Source organism: Ictalurus punctatus, chromosome 7, assembly GCF_001660625.3.
Source record: "Ictalurus punctatus breed USDA103 chromosome 7, Coco_2.0, whole genome shotgun sequence".
NCBI lineage: Eukaryota > Metazoa > Chordata > Actinopteri > Siluriformes > Ictaluridae > Ictalurus > Ictalurus punctatus.
Window position 1 is genome coordinate 34,112,080 of NC_030422.2, and position 23,020 is coordinate 34,135,099.

Genomic DNA, 23,020 nt, shown 5'->3' on the forward strand with positions numbered 1-23,020 from the left:
TACTCTCTCTACCATACTCTCTACCGTACTCTCTCTACCGTACTCTCTCTACTGTACTCTCTTTACTGTACTCTCTCTACCATACTTTGTACCGTACTCTCTCTGCCATACTCCCTCTACCGTACTCTCTCTACCATTCTCCCTCTACCATACTCTCTACCGTACTCTCGCTGCCATACTCCCTCTGCCATACTCTCTCTGCCATACTCCCTCTGCCATACTCCCTCAGCCATACTCCATCCGCCATACGCTCTCTGCCATACTCTCTCTACCATACTCTCTCTACCTTTCTCCCTCTACCATACTCTCTTTACCATACTCTCTCTGCCATACTCCCTCTACCATATTCCCTCTGCCATACTCTCTCTACCATACTCTCTCTACCATACTCCCTCTGCCATACTCTCTCTACCATACTCTCTCTACCATACTCCCTCTGCCATACTCTCTCTACCATACTCTCTCTGCCATACTCTACCATACTCTCTCTACAATACTCTCTCTGCCATACTCTCTCTACCATACTCTCTCTACCATACTCCCTCTGCCATACTCCCTCTACCATACTCTCTCTGCCATACTCTCTCTGCCATACTCTCTCTACAATGCTCTCTCTGCCATACTCCCTCTGCCATACTCTCTCTGCCATACTCCCTCTGCCATTCTCCCTCTACTGTACTCTCTCTACCATACTCTCTACCGTACTCTCTCTACTGTACTCTCTCTACTGTACTCTCTCTACCATACTTTGTACCGTACCCTCTCTGCCATACTCCCTCTACCGTACTCTCTCTACCGTACTCTCCCTACTGTACTCTCTCTACTGTACTCTCTCTACCATACTTTGTACCGTACTCTCTCTGCCATACTCCCTCTACCGTAGTCTCTCTACCATTCTCCCTCTACCATACTCTCTACCGTACTCTCGCTGCCATACTCCCTCTGCCATACTCTCTCTGCCATACTCCCTCTGCCATACTCCCTCTACCGTACTCCCTCTACCGTACTCTCTCTGCCATACTCCCTCTACCATACTCTCTCTACCATACTCCCTCTGCCATACTCTCTCTACCATACTCTCTCTGCCGTACTCCCTCAGCCATACTCCCTCTGCCATACTCCCTCTACCGTACTCCCTCTACCGTACTCTCTCTGCCATACTCCCTCTACCATACTCTCTCTACCATACTCCCTCTGCCATACTCTCTCTACCATACTCTCTCTGCCGTACTCCCTCAGCCATACTCCATCCGCCATTCTCCATCTACCATTCTTTCATTCCAAAGTGTGTTAGTATGTGATTGTGCTTCAAGCCCTCAATGCCTGTATTTTTTTTTGCATGATATACTATAAGCACACTATACTGTGCTTCCTTCATCACTGCATTATTTATCCCACCGGCTCATTTAAATCGATACACTGCTGTTTCCATACAGAGGAAACCGCAGAAGTCCAGCAGCTGCATCTCAGTCCTGCAGGGATCTTAAACACGAATGTGTGCTAAATATACCATCACGTCTTCTGTGTCTGAGCACCATAGAATTTCCAGAGAAACCATTATGTCATACAAACGCACTATTCCAGTCATATTGATGGTAACCACTTCCTTTTCACCACTTCCTGTTAATCCATGATTGCACTGGATCCATTCTGTTCGTTATTTAACTTCAAGACTCAGCTGTGTTTCATTTTCATTCAAGGATCAATAAACATATATACAGACTGATAGAGAGACAAACAGACTGATAGAGAGACAGGCAGACAGACTGATAGAAAAACAGACAGACAGACTGATAGAGAGACAGGCAGACATGTCTTTACAGACAGGGGTTTGAACTTACTCTGGCCTTATTATACATTGCGCTGAAGAGCTCTCTCTCTCTCTCTCTCTCTCTCTCTCTCTCTCTCTCTCTTTCTCTCTCACATTCTATCTCTTTATCTGTCTTCCTCCTGCCACTCTCTCTTTCTGTCTCTCCTCCTCCATCTCTTTCCTTCCTGTCTCTCTCACTCCATCTGTCTCTCCTCCATCTCTCTCATTCCTGTCTCTCTCACTCCATTTGTCTCTCCTCCTTCATCTCTCTCCTTTCTGTCTCTCTTTCTCCCTCTGCCCCCCCCAGGCGTCTGCACTGTACGAGGAACTTTATCCACATGCACCTGTTTGTGTCGTTCATGTTGCGAGCAGTCAGCATCTTTGTTAAAGACGTTGTTCTGTATTCGGAATCGAACTTTGATGAGACTCAACGAATCACAGTCGAGGATCTGAAATCCATCACTGAGGCTCCGCCCACTGAAAAAACTAAGTTTGTACGTACCTTTTTGATACTAAAATCGCTGGATCACTGAGCTTTAAATCTGGAGTTTCCTCTCAGAATCTATCCCAAGGGTATAGTGTTCTTTCTTTCTTTCTTTCTTTCTTTCTTTCTTTCTCGTTCTTTCTTTCTTTCTTTCTTTCTTTCTTACATGTTCATTCTTTCTTTCTTTCTTACATGTTCTTTCTTCCTTACATGTTCATTCTTTTTTTCTTTCTTACATGTTCTTTCTTTCTTTCTCATCTTTCTTTATTTCTTACATGTTCATTCTTTCTTTCTTACATGTTCTTTCTTTCTTTCTTACATTTTCTTTCTTTATTTATTTATTTCTTTCTCATTCTTTCCTACATTTTCATTCTTTCTTTCTTTCTCATTCTTTCTTTCCTTCTTTCTTTTTTATTCTTTCTTTTGTGCTTGCTTGATCATTTGTTGCTTTCATTCTTTTTGGATTTCTTCCTTGCTCGCTTTCTCTTTTTTTGTTTACTTTCTTTCTACACAAAAGGAGTGGAGTTTTAAACACCTTTACTGAACTTTGCTGATGAGCATGGTGTTCCTCACTTAAGGGATAAGTGATTATTAATTTTACGCTCTGCTTTCTCTGATCTTTTTAAATTAACATATAAACTAAATCTAAACGTTAACTTGAATAAAGAGTAGAATTGTACAGAAGTCATTAAATACTAAATGTTGGATTAGTTGTGGATAAAACAACTAATTTTATTTTTGATTAATTTTCCCGTTGTTGTTGTTGTTGTTGTTGTTGTTGTTGTTGTTGAAGATCGGCTGTAAGATCACTGTCACGCTCTTCCTGTACTTCCTTGCGACAAATTATTACTGGATCCTGGTGGAAGGCCTTTATCTCCACAGCCTCATCTTCATGACCTTCTTCTCTGACAGGAAGTACCTCTGGGGCTTCACTGTCATTGGCTGGGGTAAGTAAAGAGGCGGAGCTGCAAACACAGTTAAATATTCACACAGTGAATGATGGTGTGTGATTATGGAGCAGGAACTGCACTCTGACTGGTTACAGGGACATTTTGAGTTCTGAACTGAGTTCTGAATGTTCTCTTTTTTTTAGATTTCAGTTCTTCAGAAGCTTTACACTTTATTTCATTACACACTATGTTTACTATGTAAATGTATTACAAAAAAATAATTATATAACATTTCTTTATGATATTATTAATTTATTATGTGTATAATATTTAAAAATATGTATTTATTTAGTTAGTTATTTGTCATTTTTGTATATATTTCTATAGTTATTTACTCAGTTATTTGTTAGCTATTTATTCCTTTCTTTATTAATTTCTTGTTTTCTTCATGTACTGTAGAACAGTGTGTGTGTGTGTGTGTGTGTGTGTGTGTGTGTGTGTGTTCTGTTGTTTGTTATGGTGCTAACACTCTGCTCTAACTAGCAATTAGCTCCTCATATTTAAACATGACAAGATGAAAAAGAAATGTTTTAGAAATGAAAGCGAGGATAATGAGGGTAATTACTGCTGCGTCACCACATTTACATGTGAATGGCCGATAATTGTGGGCTGCACTAATATCCCACATTAGTTGGGGGGGGTCTAGAGGGAGTGGGGGGGGGGGGGGGGGAGCCATATCATGAGTCATGTGGAACATGTGGAGCCGGACCGTGTGTGTATTATGGGATGTTTGTATTTGGGCCTCACTGTACCTGCATTGTACACACTGTGCGAAGTGTGTGTGTGTGTGCACAGCGCATACAATGTGGATGCAGTGGAGTCACCTCACATCACTGATTAGTCCTAATATGTCCTGATACACGCGTATCTCACACCCATACACACGTATCTCACGAAGTTACACTCGTATCTCACACTGTTATATTCATATTTCAGGCCTTTACACTCGTATCTCACACCCATACACACGTATCTCATACCCATACACACGTATCTCACACCCATACACACGTATCTCCCACTGTTATACTCGTATCTCACACCCATACACACATATCTCACATTGTTACACTCGTATCTCACACCCATACACACATATCTCACACTGTTATACTCATATTTCAGGCCTTTACACTCTTATCTCACACTACAGAGATCTTTTTCATTAAATTTATATGTTGTTTAAATGTTTTCTTTTCTCCTCTTTATTTTATTTCATTCAGCGTTCATTCGTAAGGTTTTATGGCTTTCTATTATAATCCATGCTGACGTGGGGAATGTATTGAAGAATACAAAGCCTGCAGTTTTCTCTCTCTCTCACACACACACACACTCACACACACACACCACTTTAATTAATTAATGAATTGTTTATTACTGTCAGCTTTTAACGAGTCACAGCTCATGATTGACTGTTTGTGATTCGTTCTCACTCTCCTGTGTTCCAGGCGTCCCCGCTATGTTCGTCACCATATGGGCAAGTGTTCGAGCCACTCTCGCTGACACTGAGTGAGTAATACACACACACACACACACACACACACACACACACACACACACACACACGTACACACTGTTCACTGTTAGAAATATTGAGTATAGTCTGTCAGTCACATTAGTGTTGAGATGTTGACCTGTTTTTTAAGAATGAAAAAATGTGTGTGTGTGTGTGTGTGTGTGTGTGTGTGTGTGTGTGTGTGTGTGTGACGCAGATGCTGGGACCTGAGTGCTGGTAATCTGAAATGGATCGCGCAGATCCCCATTCTGACAGCCATCGCGGTGAGTTTCCTTGTGAACGAGCTGTTACTATAGAAATGATAACGAGCGCATTACAAAACTAACCGACACCTCCTGACCAATCAGAACACAGTATTCAGGGTGGTGTAACATTACTGTTACTGTAGAACTCTGGCATTTCACTACAAACAGACGTGATGAATTTATAACTACGGTTAAGTGAATAATGTATGAACGGTGATTATTTTTATTTTAAAGATTAATTTCCTGCTCTTCTTGAACATCATCCGAGTTTTGGCTACGAAGCTGAGGGAGAGTAACGCGGGCCGCTGTGACAGCAGACAGCAGTACAGGTGAACCGTCACCTCCTCACACACACAACATTCACACACACACCATTCAGTCAGAGCACTTACACTTTTATATTTTATTCTTTTAATGGCTAATTTTTGCTTTAATGTATAGTCTATTTTCATATTCAGTGTTGATTTGTAACATCAGCTTATTACCGACAAGCTGATCTTTATTTATTTATTTATTTATTTATATTATTTATGTTGTCTTGTTTATGGTTTCAGACTTTCGCTTCTTTTCCAACAGCATGAATGACTTTAATTCATATAATAAATCATTAAAATACTAAATAAACAACATGTTTAGAAGGTGCTGGGATTCTGATTAATCATAATTTATTTTTGTAAATTAACTTTTTTTTGTAGGTCTTTTTTCGTGTAGGAAAATTACAAGTTAAACGTCAGTGTTGGTGCTTTATGTCACTTTTCACTGACAGTTGTGATCTTTGTTTCACTTCTGTTTTTGGGTAGTTTATCAGGTTTTTTTATTAATCGGGCCAACATTTAAAAAAAATATTAGCTAATAATATATTAATTCAGTGTCATTAACATATTAATGAATAAACAGTTTTTTTGTGGGTTTAAGTTTTTGGGGTTGTGTTATATAGCGAGTATTGACTTGCTAATTACTGAAGTTTTTATTTTACTGTCTGAAGCTTCCAAGCTAATTTATTATCATTTAATATGGTTAATTTGTTAATAATAATAATAATAATAATAATAATAATAATAATAATAATAATGAGGTAATTGACACAAATAACAGTAATTACACAATTTTAATTTCACACAATTGCTTGGCTTATATGCAGTGTATTTATTTAGTCTTATTAATTTATTATTTATTAATTAAAAAGTTTTTTTGCCAATTTTTTGTGTTGTGTGATGTTAAATATTTAATTACTGAACCACAATTTTTTTAAAAATGTAATGTATTAATTTGACTTTATTTATTGTAGTTGCCATGTCATGATGATGATTGTTGTTGTTGTTGTTGTTTGTGTGCAGGAAGCTGCTGAAGTCGACGCTGGTGTTGATGCCGCTGTTTGGCGTTCACTACATCGTGTTCATGGCAATGCCGTACACGGAGGTGTCCGGAGTCCCCTGGCAGATTCAGATGCACTGCGAGATGCTCATTAACTCCTTTCAGGTATCGATTTTCTTTTTTTCCTTTTTTTAAAGAGCCTGCTTTATCTGTTTCAGCATTGAGAATGACGACATGTCGGAATGTGACGAGTTATGTTGCCTAGCAACGAGGAGCAGAGGTTACAGAGAAGATTCATACTTACTCCAAATAAAGCTTATTATCCAAGATGCCTTCCCTTATTTAGTTTCATATCAGAGCTACGAGGCTAATGTAGCTAACAAAGATTAGGAGCTTACAACCTCCAGGTTAGCGTTTAGCTCACAACTTATACAACTTATACAACTTAAATCAGAAAAACACCTAAAAAAATTATAACCATGTGATCATGTCCTGTTCCTGTTACAGTGCAATATGTGTGTATATATATATATATATATATATATATATATTTATATATAATATTTTTACCTCTCAAATATTCTCTTTATGCATCTTTTCATCTTTGTATTTTTTCCTCCCATGTATTCTCTCGTTGCAAATATTTCTTCTTTTTTAAAATTTTCCTCTGACGGATGTTTTTTTTGTATTTTATTCTTTTTTCCCTCTCCCCCATGGATTTATTCTTGTTTTGCTGCCATTTTTTTGTTTTTAATTTGTGCATAATGATTGTTTTCCCTTTTTTTATTCTCCTACTCATCTTCTCATTTTTTTTTCTCTTAGGAGTCCATAAAAATGTTCATGTTTATTTCACTGTGTAAATTACTTCCCATTTTCTGACCTTCATGTTTCACTGTTCACTTGTCTTTTGTCTTTGATTTATTGAATAATATTATATTATTCAATTATTATATATATATATATATATATATATATATATATATATATATATATATATATATATATATATACACAAAACAAACTACAATACAGTGAGTAGGAATAACTCATAAATAACATATCAGTAACTACTCAGTAACTCCACAGTAACTCATCAGTAACTCATCAGTAACTCATCAGTAACTCATCAGTCACTCCACAGTAACTCCTCAATAACTTCTCAGTAACTCCTCAGTGACTATTCAGTAACTCATCAGTAACTCATCACAGATGTTTGACGTTCGTGTGTATATGTGTGTGTGTGCGTGAGTGTGTGTGTGTATGTGTGTGTATTCACTGACAGATGATTTTGTTCCCCTCATTGCAGGGTTTTTTTGTTGCGATTATTTACTGCTTCTGTAATGGAGAGGTAAGATCACTTCCATCACTCTATTTATTGAATAGTTGAACGCATAATTGCTTCCTCCGTATAACCTTCAAATTCAACATCAACACATTAAAATATCATCATATTTAAATATTTAGTACAAATAATTCAAACATACTTATTATACTATGACAAAGCACAAAAAGAAAAAAAAAGAAATTCAATAATGTTACGTTCCTTTCAGTAAGAGGCCACACAATTAGCTTTGTTTTTGGACCTTCCTAATGCTAATCCTGGCTATTTAGTTAGCTGGCTAGCTATGGTAGTCAGCATGATCTTCAGTGACTGTTTAAGATAGTGAGTAAACAAGTAGTTACAAATTTTATATTAGCAAATAAATCAGTTGTAATGAATTGTTAGTGATGCTGTTTAAACTGTAACACAAATGCTAACTTTTGTGTCGTGTCCAGGTCCAGGCGGAGATTAAGAAGTCGTGGAGCCGGAGGACGCTGGCGTTGGACTTTAAGCGGAAAGCACGCAGCGGTAGTAGCACGTACAGCTACGGCCCGATGGTTTCCCACACCAGCGTGACCAACGTGACGTCGCGGCAGCGTGACGTCAGCATGCGGCTTACGCCTGCTAATGCTACTGCTACCACCAACGGGCACCGGAACCTTCCGGGCTATGTGAAGAACGGCTCAGTGTCGGACCAGTCCAACCCGTCATCTGCTCACGAACTCCACGTGCAGGAGGATGAGCCGTCCAAGATGGTGATGGACGAAAAACCCGCTCCGTTGGTGGAGGAAGAGCGGGAAACGGTCATGTGACTTGATAGCTGTTACAAAGAACCTCAGGATCTGCTCTCGGAGGAGTTTGCTCTATAAGCCTAGTGTTTAAAGGCTAATGAAGGAACTCTGGACCACCAGCAGAATTCAGAAGACAATATTCAAAATTCATTGCTCTCAGATGAAGATGATATTTAATATGTACAATATTGTATAAATGTATTCTGTATAGTCAAATGTGTGATTACGTGGTGCATTTTTTTTGGAAAAAAAAATCAGGTGTTTTTACGTTCTTCTCACGTGAGTACTTTAGAGAAAACTCATTTTTTGTTGTTGTTGTAGCTGAAACTTTTTAAGGTAATTTTTTTTGAAGTAACCATAATAACTTCAGGTATCTTCAGGTTCATGTCGCTCGTTATCGAGCTTCTCACACAAGTTTATCATTTCACATGGAAGTCGTAACGTTTACTTTTACACCAGAATAATCCTTCAGTTAGTTTTTTTAAGAAAAAAAAATCTCTTAAAGAAAAAATCTTTCATGAAACGTTTTAAAGAACACGTGACCTTTTTCAGACCTACAGCATCTCAGCAAATCCATCTCGTTCCTAGAATCCTCCATTTCTGTGCTTCATAGCCGTTAGCATGCGCGTGTCCGTACTTGTCGCTATGTTGTCGTTGCTTAGCATTGAAACGCTGGCTTGTTAATTTCCCCTCTAGTTTGAAAATGTTTGCTATTTGTCAGATTTATTTGGAGGTCAAATTGATGTATGTTTTTGTCATGACCTCACTTCCTCTCAAGGATTCCACACATTCACTCATTACATACAGACAGTTTAGGAAATAAGCTAACAGGAAGAAGGAAGATGCAGCTAATCAGCTAGTTTTTGTCACATAACTAGCTAACTTAGCTAACCCTCTATTCTGCTAACAATAGCTAGCACTAATTGACGGCAAAAAACTGGAACTGAATTATCTGATTGGAAAATCTAATGAATTCATATAAAGACATTTCTATTTTGATTTTATTTAAACATCCAGTGTTTCATTATCGCTTAAACTTTGTCAGTTTCAATTTTATCTCCTTTTGCAGATTAACCTTCATCTCAAAACAAATGTTATATTTATTTATTGGATTTTTTAAAAAAATGTATAGTAAAAGCTTAAAATCCGTAAATCGACTCAGTGTGTAAAAGTGTGTCAAGGTTTGCATTCGTGCAGGTCAAAATGTTTACAAACAAAATTAAAAAACCTAAAACAGAAAAATGTTGGTATTGTGCGTGAAAAGAGCCGCCGTTGTGCTAACGCTTCTGTAACGTTATGGCAACTAGAAAGGGATCTTAGTGCTACGGTACACTGACGACTTATTAAAGTGACATTGCTAGTTGACTTTTACACAATCAAACTTAAAGCTTCTTAAAACTAAACATAATCCTCAGCTGGCTGGCTAGCTGTCTGCACAGCTAAGTAACTGAATATTTCATCTAGCAAAATTTGTTCTAGTTTAAAGAAAACATCCTAAATATTTGTCGGTTGCTAACTAGCTAACGGAGCATGTTAGCTAGCTCTAGACCCAGGATACTTTTACATTGAAGGTTTATTTTACTCACTTGAGGAAAATGATATGATATGATCATATGATCATTTTGGAACATTTAATGGAATTTTTTTTAGAAAGAATTTTATTAAATTAGCAATGTTGCTTTAAAAAGTTACAAAGTGTGTTGTTGTTTTTTGTTTGTTTGTTTGTTTGTTTTTACACGTAATTGTTTTCAGAAATTAGCAGATTTGAAAGCTTTCATATTTTGTTGTGCTTTATTTTACAAAAATCTGTTGCAAGTGTCTAAAATAGTATGCTTTTTTATTTTAAAAACTGTAAAAGTGTCATGGTCTTTAAAATTCTTTTTATTTCCTGTAAATATTTTAAAAGGTAAAACATTCTTCTGGGTGCTTTTTTTTTTTGTACATTTTTTGTTTTTTCTCAGAGTTTCCGCGCGGTATTGTTTACTGAATTAAAAGCTAAATTGTTTATATTACAGTAAAAATAATTCTAAGTATTAGCACCTTATGTGTATCTATACATGTAATTATATATATATATATATATATATATATATATATATATATATATATATATATATATATATATATATATATATAGTGTGTGTGTGTGTGTGTGTGTGTGTGTGTGTGTGTGTGTATGTATGTATGTATGTATGTGTGTGTGTGTGTGATCTCACTGTGAGGAATTATTATTTTATTGACCAGTATTAAAAAAAAACAAAGTTGCACAGAATAATGAAGGAATTAATTGTTTATAAGGTGTTTTATTTTTATATTCGTGGGGCATTAATGATGGTGAGTGTGTCGATGATCAGTTCTAACCTACAATATGTTCAACAGATGGATGTGTACCTACATAAAATCTTTACAAAGCTGAAGCAGCAATATCCCATAATTATGTTCATCGTCATGACAGTGCAAAAAAATTGCCACCCTCTGTACATATGAGCAAAGAAGGCTGTGAAAATTTGTCTTTATTGTTTTGTTAAAAAAATTCACAAAATTACTCTGCTCTCATGGATATCAAACAATTGCAAACACAACACAGGTTTATCCAAAAATATATATATATTTGTTAAATATAGATGTGCAACAGCTCTGAGTCTTCTCCTATAATGCCTGATGAGGTTGGAGAATACATGGTGAGGGATCTGAGAGCGTTCCTCCATACAGAATCTCTCCAGATCCTTCACATTTCGAGGTCCACGCTGGTGGAGTCTCCTCTTCAGTTCTCCCCACAGGGTTTCTATGGGGTTCAGGTCAGGGGACTGGGATGGTCAGGGCAGGACCTTGATTTTGTGGTCAGTAAACCATTTCTGTGTTGATTCTGATGATGTTTTGGATCATTGTCCTGCTGGAAGATCCAACCACGGCCCATTTGAAGCTTTCTGCCAGAGGCAGTCAGGGTTTCATTTAATATCTGTTGATATTTGGTAGAGTCCATGATGCCATGTATCCTAACAAAATGTCCAGGTCCTCTGGCAGAAAAACAGCCCAAAACATTAAAGATCCTCCTCCATATTTAACCGTGGGCATGAGGTACTTTTCCATATGGCTACCTCTCTGTGTGACCAAAACCACCTCTGTGTTTATTACCAAAAAGCTCTATTCTGGTTTCATCTGACCATCGAACCCGATCCCATCTGAAGCTCCAGTAGTGTCGGCACACTGAAGACGCTCCAGTTTGTTTTTGGATGACAGTAGAGGCTTTTTTCTTCAAACCCTTCCAAACAGCTTGTGGTGATGTAGGAGACTTCAGATTGTAGTTTTGGAGACTTTCTGACCCCAAGACACAACTAACTTCTGCAGTTCTCCAGCTGTGATCCTTGGAGATGTTTTATCCACTCGAACCGTCCTCTTCACAGTGCGTTGAGACGATATAGACACACGTCCAATTCCAGGTCGATTCATAACATTTCCAGTTGACTGGAACTTCTTAATTATTGCCCTGATGGTGGAAATGGGCGTTTTCAATGCTTGTGCTATTTTCTTATAGACACGCCCCATTGTGTGAAGCTCAACAACCTTTTGCTGCACATCACAGCTATATTCTTGGACTTACCCAGTGTTATGAATGACTAAGGGAATGTGGCCTGTGTGTCACCTCATATTTACACCCCTGTGGAACAGGAAGTCATGGTTGAAAAATTTCCTGTTCCTAGTCACCCAGGTGTACTAAAAAATTTTAAATATCAATGGGAATATGCTTAAAATATATTTTTCTCATATCAATTCATAGGGGTGACAATTGTTGCACACCTATAATTAACAAAGATATATTTTTTGATAAACCTGTGTTGTGTTTGCAATTGTTTGATATCCATTAGAGCAGAGTATTTTTGTAAAATTTTTTAAACAAAAGATCAATAAGAAAAATCTTTCACAACCTTCTTTGCTCATATTTACCAAGGGTGCCAATATATATAAATAGAATGTATCTAATATTTTTCATTATAATATTAATAAAAGAAAAGAATTTTAAGAAATATTTATTTCTGGAACTTTTTACTAATTTGAAATTGAGATAAATCAAAACATATTTTTGCTTTATTCTCAAATAAAAACTAAAAATAATAAAATATGAGACAATTTAAAGCTTGTAATGATTGTTTTTAAAAATGTCACACACCGTTTAATGTTAAATTTAACATAATCATATAAATACAAACTTTACATAAAATATCTTGATTATAGTTCAATTTTTCATTTGTTTCCCCAAATTATTGGATTATTATCAATATAATATTATTTCTGCACTTTTTAAAATAATAATTACAAGCTTGAAATTGGGAGAAAATTTAGCTTCTTTCTAGAAATGAAAGCTTGAGATAATTTGTTTTAAAAGCTAGAAGTGAATAAAACTGGAAGGTTCTGGCAGAAGTGTAGATAAAGTGGACGATGTGTTGATGTTCAGGTGAATATAATTCAGTTTGATGTTTCTCTCAGCTTTATTAAATTCCACTAGCTGTTTATCCGCCGCTAATCGCATCTCACGTCTCAAACACTAGCGCTTTAAATATCTGAGTGTTTATTAGAATCACCACAAAGAGCTGCTAAACCTTAATCAGCTAGCAAACTGGCTAATCAGCTAGTAAAACAGCTAATCAGCTGGCAAACCGGCTAATCAGCTAGTAAAACAGCTAATCAGCTAGCAAACCGGCTAATCAGCTAGTAAAACAACTAATCAGCTAGCAAACCGGCTAATCAGCTAGTAAAACAGCTAATCAGCTGGCAAACCGGCTAATCAGCTAGTAAAACAGCTAATCAGCTAGCAAACCGGCTAATCAGCTAGTAAAACAACTAATCAGCTGGCAAACCGGCTAATCAGCTAGTAAAACAGCTAATCAGTAACTAGCATACAAGATCTGACCTACATGCTATCTTTCTTTTGTTTTTCCTTTTTCTGACCTTCACACATGAAACATTTCCCTTCTTTCTTTCTTTCTTTCTTTCATTCTTTCTTATTACTTTCTTTCTGTCTTAATTTCTTTCTCTTACTTATCCTTACACCTCCACAAGTCAATCTTTCTGTCTTAATTTCTTTCTTTCTCTTTGTTCTTTCTCTGTTTTTCTTTCTTTCTTTTCTTCCGTTCTTTCTTCCTTTCTTTCTGTCTTAATTTCTTTCTCTTTCTTATCCTTACACCTCCACATGTCAATCTTTCTGTCTTAATTTTCTCTCTCTCTCTCTCTCTCTCTCTCTCTCTCTCTGTGTGTGTGTATTATGTAGTAATGTGTGTGTTGCGGTGGACAGGGGTGTGTGGTGTTTTTTTTTTTGTTTGTTTCTGTAAATGTAAACACTGTAAACCTGGATATTGTGCTGATTATATTGTGAAGCAGAAATAAACATGTAGACGATGTGATTATTGTGTCTGATGTAATCTAAACATAACGGTCAGATCTTCACACCAGATCATTAGATGTTTAGCTAGATTTAAATAATAATAATTATTATAACTAGCTAGCTAACCAGTGCTAATGTATTGGGGGTTTCTGCTGTGTGTAGGTTTTAATGTGTACAAAAGGAAAATTGCTAGCTAACTTTTCTCACAATTAAACAAAGTTAACATTAAAAATGAACTGTAATCCTAACGACCAGCTGATCCTGACTAGGATCTAGACTAGACTAGCCAGATAAGTAAATTTACCTACATTAATTTAAAGAAACACAGCACTATCGAAATGTTCAAAAATATTTATCATACAGCTGTAAGTTAGTTACAGCTACATTTATATAGCACTTTTTTTTAGACACTCAAAGCACTTTACATAGTAATGGGGTGGGTGGGTGGGTTCTCCTCAACCAACACTAGTGTGTATCCTCCACCTGGACGATGCGACAGCAGCCGTAGTGCTCCAGAACTCCCACCACACACCAGCTATTAGTGGAGGAGAGAGAGTGATGTAGCCAGTTCAGAGAGGGAGATTATTAGGGGGTGATGGAGAAGGCCAATGGGGAATTTGGGCAGGACCCCGGGGTTATACCCCTACTCTTTACCATAAGTGATTTTTAATGGCCACAGAGAGTCAGGACCTCGGTTTAACATCTCATCCAAAAGACGCTGCTGTTTTTACAGTATAGTGTCCCCATCACTATACTGGGGCATTAGACCCCACACAGACCACAGGGTGAGCGCCCCCTGCTGGCCTCACTAATCCCACTTCCAGCAGCAACCTTAGTTTTCCCCACGAGGTCTCCTGTCCAGGTACCGACCAGACTCAACCCTGCTTAGCTTCAAAGGGAAACCAGGCACGATATGGCTCGGGCAAAGCTGTGACTCTAATTAACCCGCAAAAAACACTGAATGTTTCTGTACAAGTTTCTTCAAATCATCCTGTTTTCATCCGACTGTAGAAGCCGAAGAGCTTACAAAGCATGTACAGGATCTCACTGTGGAAAAGAACCATGCATTAGATGTACCACGGAACACCATGAAGGCCATCATAAACAACTGGAGAAAAATGGTGCACCGCAGTGACATCACCAAGAGCAGGACGTCCCTCCACAATTTCTAAAAGGACAAGACAAAAACTTACCAGGGAGGCTGCCCTACTTACCAAGAGACCTCAAGAGTCTCAAGACCACCAAGAGACTTACCAAAAGACCTCAAGCAACATTAAAGGAGCTGCAGAAACATCTCAGAAGTACTGATTACTCTCTGAACGTGACAACAATCTCTCATATTCTTCAGATGTTTGGACGATGGGGTAGGGCGGCTCAATGGAAGCATTTTCTCATGAAACAAAACCAAACCTAAACTTAAAAGATAAGTTTAATACAAGAACAAGACAACTTATCACCTGAAGAACACCGTCCTCATGGTGAAGCATGGTGGTGGCAGCATCATGCTATAGTTCTGCTTCTCTTCAGCTGGAACTGGGGCTGTAGCCAGGATAAATGGAATCATGGATATCTCCAAATGCCGATCTATTTCAGCACTAAACCTGTAGGCGTCTGTCAGACAGATGAAGACGAAGATGAAGGAAGAAGATGAAGATGAAGATAAGTCTCAGCTTCCAGCACGATGACGATGTTGGCTGCTGTTTCACGTTAAAGGTGGGAAAAGATCTGACATGACTTGAATATAAACCCGTCTAAAACTTAAACCAAAAATCAAGTGTTTACTCCACAAGCGTACAGGAAACATCTTTATTTTTAAAATATATTTACAAATTTACAATAAAATACAAAAACTCGTCTTTAAACCAATCAGGGTTTTTTTTTTTGTAAAAAAGGAAATAAATAAAACATTGCACTAGAAAAAAAGTTTAGCACGATCACTTCTTTGCTGATTTTTTGGCCCCGCCCCCTTTTTCACCCTTCCCTTCCTCGGATTCACTTTTCTTCTCCTCTCCTTTGCCCTCCTTCTCCTTTGCTGCCTTCTTTCCTTCTTTCTCTTTCTTCTTCTCTCCTTCCACTTTCTCCGACACCGTATTCACTTCCACTTTAGCCGCTGTGAAAGGAATAAGAGGAGAGAGCAAAAGATCACCAGAGGTTACTGAGTAACAGCGTAGCTGAACTCAGAATGACATATTACTCTTCATTACTGTGTGTGTGTGTGTGTGTGTGTGTGTGTGTTTATGGGGTGCACCTGCAGCTCTGTTATATAATCACACACTAACATTAACATATGATGTTCTTTACCCTACAGCCTGTCTCCTGGACACTACAGTGTGTGTGTGCGTGTGTTCACCTGCAGTTCTGTTATATAATCACACACTAACATTAACATATGATGTTCTTTACCCTACAGACTGTCTCTTGGACACTACAGTGTGTGTATGTGTGTGTGTGTGTGTGTGTGTGTTTCTCAGTTGGACAGGTGGACTCCTCCATATGCATCACTAATTTCCATGTAAATAACATCACTGTGCTGTTCTGTATCTGTCTCTTTTTCTCTCAGTCTCTTTCTTCATACCTGTCTGTCTTTCTATCTCTCTCTCTCTCTCTCTCTCTCTCTGAGTGGGCGGAGCATGATGAGTGCGAGTGATAGTCGTTTGTGTCTTGTACGTGTGCTCAAACTTTTTCTATCTTTTTTCTCCATGTCTTATACGTGTTCTTGGTTACATTACATTACGTTAGGATTTAAAGTCAGCACCCGGCGTCTCTCTGGGAGACATGATGCATCCGAGCATAATGAGTTTTGAAAATGTAAGGCAGTGTCATGGAGTAAGAGTAGAGTCTGTAGCTGTTGTGGAGCAGTGCTGTTTGGCACGCGGTGGGAGAGATTGCGGGTCGTGACAATATTGTTTCGTCCTCGCGGATGAACAACGCAATCGTTCATTTTCTGAATTCTGTCGAAAAGGTAAACGAAGTCGTCCAAAGTGGCGTCGCATCAAACGGCTCACTGCTACCTGCTTTTCCTCTGACTATCCCTTCTAAAAAGATCACACTGTCTAACGTTCGTCCATTTGTAAAAGATCAGATCCCTGCGCAAGAACTGTCATGCTACATAAACTAGTTTCCACTATCACGAAAGTTCGCCGTTAGAAGTCGGTGTTTCTGAAGCGTGTAGTCTCATTTAGTAGACCTGGATTTTAAATTCAGAATCAATGGCTTTGATTACACAGTCTTTGAAACTTCTGATCCTGCAGTTAAATGCTTTACCTCATACTTTAACTGATGCAGGTACAAGCACGGAACAAGCTGCGTCTGTGAGCGAAGCCGTTGAGGATGGGCCAGCAGCTGCTTTCCTTCAAAACTCTTTTTTTAATTTGGAAATGAAAAATGGTCAGAGCAGAATTATTCACTCTTTACGCACAGCTACACGGCGAGTGCTCACCGAGCCTGGTGATATACATAGCTGTGCTGTAGAGGTCTATTCAGACCTTTACCTACGTGAATTGGTGGAATGAGGTATAGCCGCTTGCCATGAACGTGAACGAGGAGCAAGAACAGACTTTGTCATTACAAGAGCTTCATACCACCATGATGAGCATGGACGATGGTAAATCTCCTGGAACTGATGGGTTACTCTATGGTCCATCATCGGCGTGGATCTGCTGAAAGTTCCTAATGACAGTCTGAAAGGAGAACTCCTGACACTGTAGAAGAGCAGTCATCACCTTGTTATCTAAAAAGGGCGATCTTCAGAGTATCAGGAATTGGTGCCCCGTTTCTGAATATAAAATTCTGTCTAAGGCTCTGGCCGTAAGACTAGGCAACATTATGGGCCAGTTGAGAGATTTTGATTTGATTTAATTAGGGATGTTTTGGATGCTTCTAAACTTTTGGGAGTCAACACTGGGCTGATCTCTCTTGATCAAGGCTAGGCCAGGATGTGCCATGTCTAGCCATAGAGCCGTTATTTAATAAATTACAAGCTCGTTTAAAAAGGTCTGGCTTCCCCTGGTTGTAATAATTATTTTTATCTTTAAACATATGACATTTAGACACGACTTTAGACATATTTCCTCCGCTAAGGTTAATTGGGTGAAAAGTGAAGCCTTATTAGTGGAAGCTGGAGTGCTGACCTTCCCAGACTAGCTGGAGGACTGCTCTGGATTAGAGGCGGTCTAAAACACCTTGGTGTCTATTTGGGAAATGATTTTTTTTTTAAAGGAGAACGTTAGGAAAGTCTACTTGAGAAAGTAAAAAGATGTTTGGAAAAATGGAAATGTTTACTCCTTCAAATGTCATATAGAAGGCATATTCTTATCATTAATAACCTTGTGGCATCTTCACTATGGCATAGAGCTCTTGTGTAGATCCCTAAATGGACATCTTGCAAATATTCAGAGAGAACTGGGGGACTTTTTCCAGGATAAGTACTACTGGATACCGAAAAGCATTCTGTTTTTGCCCAAGGAGGAAAGAGGCCGAGGTCTAGTTAATCTCCCCACCTATCTCCTGTCTCCAATATATCCAGAAACTTTTAAAGAGACCTTTTACACTTGTGTGGAGACCGTTGGCATTAAGTATTTTAGGAAAAGTGGGTGGTATGGAACTAGCTTTAGCTTTGTTTTTAATGGATCATAAAAGGATGCATTTTAATGGAATTCTCTTCTTTTATCAAAGTTTATTTAAAGCTTAGGTTTTGTTTTGTGTTTTTTTTTTCTGTTAGCAGATAGAACCAGCAACTTCACTTCACTGGTTGTTGGAGGAACCGATTGTATTCTGAGTTCTCTGGGGAAGAGATTCCGGGTCTAATGAACCTATTGCGTCATGGAAAACTTTTTAAGTTAAAAATTATTATAAAGGAATCAGGATATGATTTACAAAATTTGGAGAAAGTCGCTAGGCTTAGATTAATTTATTTTGCTAGTGAATTTCTTGGTAAATTAGCTTTGAGGAGATTGGTGCAGGGATTTTAATCCCTGATAATAAAGATCTTTTTCCAGTAATTGAGATCACACCTGTTTTAGGTCAGCCTCTGATTACTAGTCCTCTGTTGATCTTGGGAGTTAATGAACACATTGATTTCAGCAGGAGAGAAGGTTTTATAATAATGTGTTCTGAAAGCAATTCACCAACGTAATGTAAGTGATAAAGCAGATACAGTATGGAGAGAGAAACTGAGGATCAACGTTTAAACCAACCCTTTCTGGGAGAGCACTTTGGTTCTTCTGGTCTGGAGTGTCAGTGTGGTGGGGGTTAGTAGGTGTTGGAGTTGGTTGTTGTGGTCTGGAGTGTCAGTGTGGTGGGGGTTAGTAGGTGTTGGACTTGGTTGTTGTGGTCTGGAGCGTCAGTGTGGTGGGGGTTAGTAGGTGTTGGACTTTGTTCTTCTGGTCTGGAGTGTCAGTGTGGTGGGGGTTAGTAGGTGTTGGACGTAGTTCTTCTGGTCTGGAGCATCAGTGTGGTGGGGGTTAGTAGGTGTTGGAGGTTGTTCTGGTCTGGAGCATCAGTGTGGTGGGGGTTAGTAGGTGTTGGAGGTTGTTCTGGTCTGGAGCATCAGTGTGGTGGGGGTTAGTAGGTGTTGGACGTGGTTGTTCTGGTCTGGAGTGTCAGTGTGGTGGGGGTTAGTAGGTGTTGGACTTGGTTGTTGTGGTCTGGAGTGTCAGTGTGGTGGGGGTCAGTAGGTGTTGGACTTTGTTCTTCTGGTTTGGAGTGTCAGTGTGGTGGTGGTTAGTAGGTGTTGGACGTAGTTCTTCTGGTCTGGAGTGTCAGTGTGGTGGGGGTTAGTTAGTGTTGGAGGTTGTTCTGGTCTGGAGCATCAGTGTGGTGGGGGTTAGTAGGTGTTGGACATGGTTGTTCTGGTCTGGAGTGTCAGTGTGGTGGGGGTTAGTAGGTGTTGGACTTGGTTGTTGTGGTCTGGAGTGTCAGTGTGGTGGGGGTTAGTAGGTGTTGGACTTTGTTCTTCTGGTCTGGAGTGTCAGTGTTGTGGGGGTTAGTAGGTGTTGGACGTAGTTCTTCTGATCTGGAGCATCAGTGTGGTGGGGGTTAGTAGGTATTGGAGGTTGTTCTGGTCTGGAGTGTCAGTGTGGTGGTGTTAGTAGGTGTTGGACGTGGTTGTTCTGGTCTGAAGTGTCAGTGTGGTGGGGGTTAGTAGGTGTTGGACGTGGTTGTTCTGGTCTGAAGTGTCAGTGTGGTGGGGGTCAGTAGGTGTTGGACGTGGTTGTTCTGGTCAGAAGTGTCAGTGTGGTGGGGGTTAGTAGGTGTTGGACGTGGTTGTTCTGGTCTGAAGTGTCAGTGTGGTGGGGGTCAGTAGGTGTTGGACGTGGTTGTTCTGGTCTGAAGTGTCAGTGTGGTGTGGGTCAGTAGGTGTTGGACGTGGTTGTTCTGGTCTGAAGTGTCAGTGTGGTGGCGGTTAGTAGGTGTTGGATGTGGTTGTTCTGGTCTGAAGTGTCAGTGTGGTGGGGGTTAGTAGGTGTTGGACGTGGTTGTTCTGGTCTGGAGTGTCAGTGTGGTGGGGGTTAGTAGGTGTTGGACGTGGTTGTTCTGGTCTGAAGTGTCAGTGTGGTGGGGGTCAGTAGGTGTTGGACGTGGTTGTTCTGGTCTGAAGTGTCAGTGTGGTGGGGGTTAGTAGGTGTTGGATGTGGTTGTTCTGGTCTGAAGTGTCAGTGTGGTGGGGGTTAGTAGGTGTTGGATGTGGTTGTTCTGGTCTGAAGTGTCAGTGTGGTGGGGGTTAGTAGGTGTTGGACGTGGTTGTTCTGGTCTGGAGTGTCAGTGTGGTGGGGGTTAGTAGGTGTTGGACGTGGTTGTTCTGGTCTGAAGTGTCAGTGTGGTGGGGGTTAGTAGGTGTTGGACGTGGTTGTTCTGGTCTGAAGTGTCAGTGTGGTGGGGGTCAGTAGGTGTTGGACGTGGTTGTTCTGGTCTGAAGTGTCAGTGTGGTGGGGGTTAGTAGGTGTTGGATGTGGTTGTTCTGGTCTGAAGTGTCAGTGTGGTGGGGGTTAGTAGGTGTTGGATGTGGTTGTTCTGGTCTGAAGTGTCAGTGTGGTGGGGGTTAGTAGGTGTTGGACGTGGTTGTTCTGGTCTGAAGTGTCAGTGTGGTGGGGGTTAGTAGGTGTTGGACGTGGTTGTTCTGGTCTGGAGTGTCAGTGTGGTGGGGGTCAGTAGGTGTTGGACGTGGTTGTTCTGGTCTGGAGTGTCAGTGTGGTGGGGGTCAGTAGGTGTTGGACGTGGTTGTTCTGGTCTGAAGTGTCAGTGTGGTGGGGGTCAGTAGGTGTTGGACGTGGTTGTTCTGGTCTGGAGTGTCAGTGTGGTGGGGGTCAGTAGGTGTTGGACGTGGTTGTTCTGGTCTGAAGTGTCAGTGTGGTGGGGGTTAGTAGGTGTTGGATGTGGTTGTTCTGGTCTGAAGTGTCAGTGTGGTGGGGGTTAGTAGGTGTTGGATGTGGTTGTTCTGGTCTGAAGTGTCAGTGTGGTGGGGGTCAGTAGGTGTTGGACGTGGTTGTTCTGGTCTGAAGTGTCAGTGTGGTGGGGGTTAGTAGGTGTTGGACATGGTTGTTGTGGTCTGGAGCATCAGTGTGCTGGGTTACTGATTGGAAGGTCACAGGTTCCAGCCCCAGCACTGCCAAGCTGCCACTGTTGGACCCTTAACCTTCTTTGCTCCAGGGGGCGCTGTATCATGTCTGACCCTACACTCTGACCCCAACTTCCTAATACGCTGGGTTATGTGAAGAAAAGAATTTCACGGTGCATATGTATATGTGATCAATAAAGACTCATTATCATTATCATTATCATTAATGACTTTACTACTTTATCACCCTGGTCGACGTTGTAAACAGACACAATAATGGTCACAATAATGAATATGAGAGCGACACTAATATAAACAAATGGTGTTTCATGTTTACATTTACAGAAATAGTAGTAGTAAAAGTTTTTCAAATTCTGTATTGCTTTCTTTTTCATCAATCTGTGTGTCTGGTGCTTCCTTTTCTTCTTCTCGTCCCAGGTCAGATTCCACCTCTTCTTGCTCTCTCTCTCTCTGTCTGTCTCTGTCTGTGTCTCTCTGTTTGTCTGTCTCTGTCTGTCTGTCTCTCTCTCCCTCTCCCTCTCTCCCTCAACATTCATCTCTGACTGTTCTCTTACATCTCTCTCTTTTTCTCCATCTTCCACCTCTTCTTTTTCTCTCTCCACTTCAACATGCATCTCTAGCTTGTCATTTCTGCCTTTCAAATTTCATTTTAAAGATAATTTAAGATTTTAATGACCTCATATCACAAATTTTTGCTACAGGACTTCATTTACCATATTAAGTAACAAGGGGCAGGTTACTATATGTATATAGTATATCTATATAACTATATAACTAATATATATATATATATATATATATATATATATATATATATATATATATATATATATATATATATATATATATATATATATATATATATATATATATATATATATTATACAAGTTGATAAGGAAGCTGTCCCTTTCGCTGCCTCCTTCTTCAGTTTGTCCTTAATTTTCTGCCGTCTCTGTCTGTTTGGCATCGCGCCTTTACTGACGATTCCGAACGTGAATGTGTGCTGTGTTCCCTGCGATCTGGATCTTTTCTGAAAGGTCATGATGTTACTCTCTCTCTCTTTCTCACACTGTACCTATCTGTCTCTGTTTCTCCCTGTCACACAGCCTGTGTTTTATCAAGATATTTCCATGCTCTGTGTGTGTGTGTGTGTGTGTGTGTGTGTGTGTGTGTGTGTGTGTGTGTGTGTGTGTGTGTATGTGTGTATGTGTATCATGTAATGAGGGCGGAGGTAAAGGTTTTATTAAGAGGCAGGCAGACAAATCTAAAACGTAGTAAAAAAAACATGCACAGGGTCGGGCGATGAGCAAGCGGGGAAAAGTAGAGACGAGAAATAAAGAAACGAGGACGAGAGCAGGATCCAAACACCGGGAAACAAGGACAATGAACAAAACGGCTCGGTATGTACTAGCGGCAAAACACAAACTATACTTCACCCTGAACAAAGACATGCGAGGGGTTTAAATACTCAACACAATCAAAAGGGGATAACACAGAACAGCTGAGACACTTTAGGAAACAGCCAATAATAATACAGGGGCGGTGACAGGGCAGAAACCAGACAAAACACACATGTCTTTCAGATTATTATTATTATTATTATTATTATTATTATTATTAATAATAATAATA

The 23,020-nt window shown here is 39.5% G+C and overlaps 1 protein-coding gene across 1 annotated transcript in view; it reads left to right on the forward strand.

Moving 5' to 3' along the window:
- pth1r (parathyroid hormone 1 receptor) overlaps positions 1–10,347 on the forward strand; it is a 72,196-nt gene extending 61,849 nt beyond the window's left edge. Inside the window, exons 6-13 of the mRNA XM_053681207.1 lie at positions 2,118–2,304; positions 3,088–3,241; positions 4,693–4,753; positions 4,957–5,023; positions 5,240–5,334; positions 6,343–6,484; positions 7,626–7,667; positions 8,096–10,347. Of these exons, the coding sequence (XP_053537182.1) occupies positions 2,118–2,304; positions 3,088–3,241; positions 4,693–4,753; positions 4,957–5,023; positions 5,240–5,334; positions 6,343–6,484; positions 7,626–7,667; positions 8,096–8,452 (1,105 nt within the window). The 3' untranslated portion in view covers positions 8,453–10,347. The remainder of the gene's footprint in view (positions 1–2,117; positions 2,305–3,087; positions 3,242–4,692; positions 4,754–4,956; positions 5,024–5,239; positions 5,335–6,342; positions 6,485–7,625; positions 7,668–8,095) is intronic.
- The last annotated feature ends 12,673 nt before the right edge of the window (positions 10,348–23,020 follow it).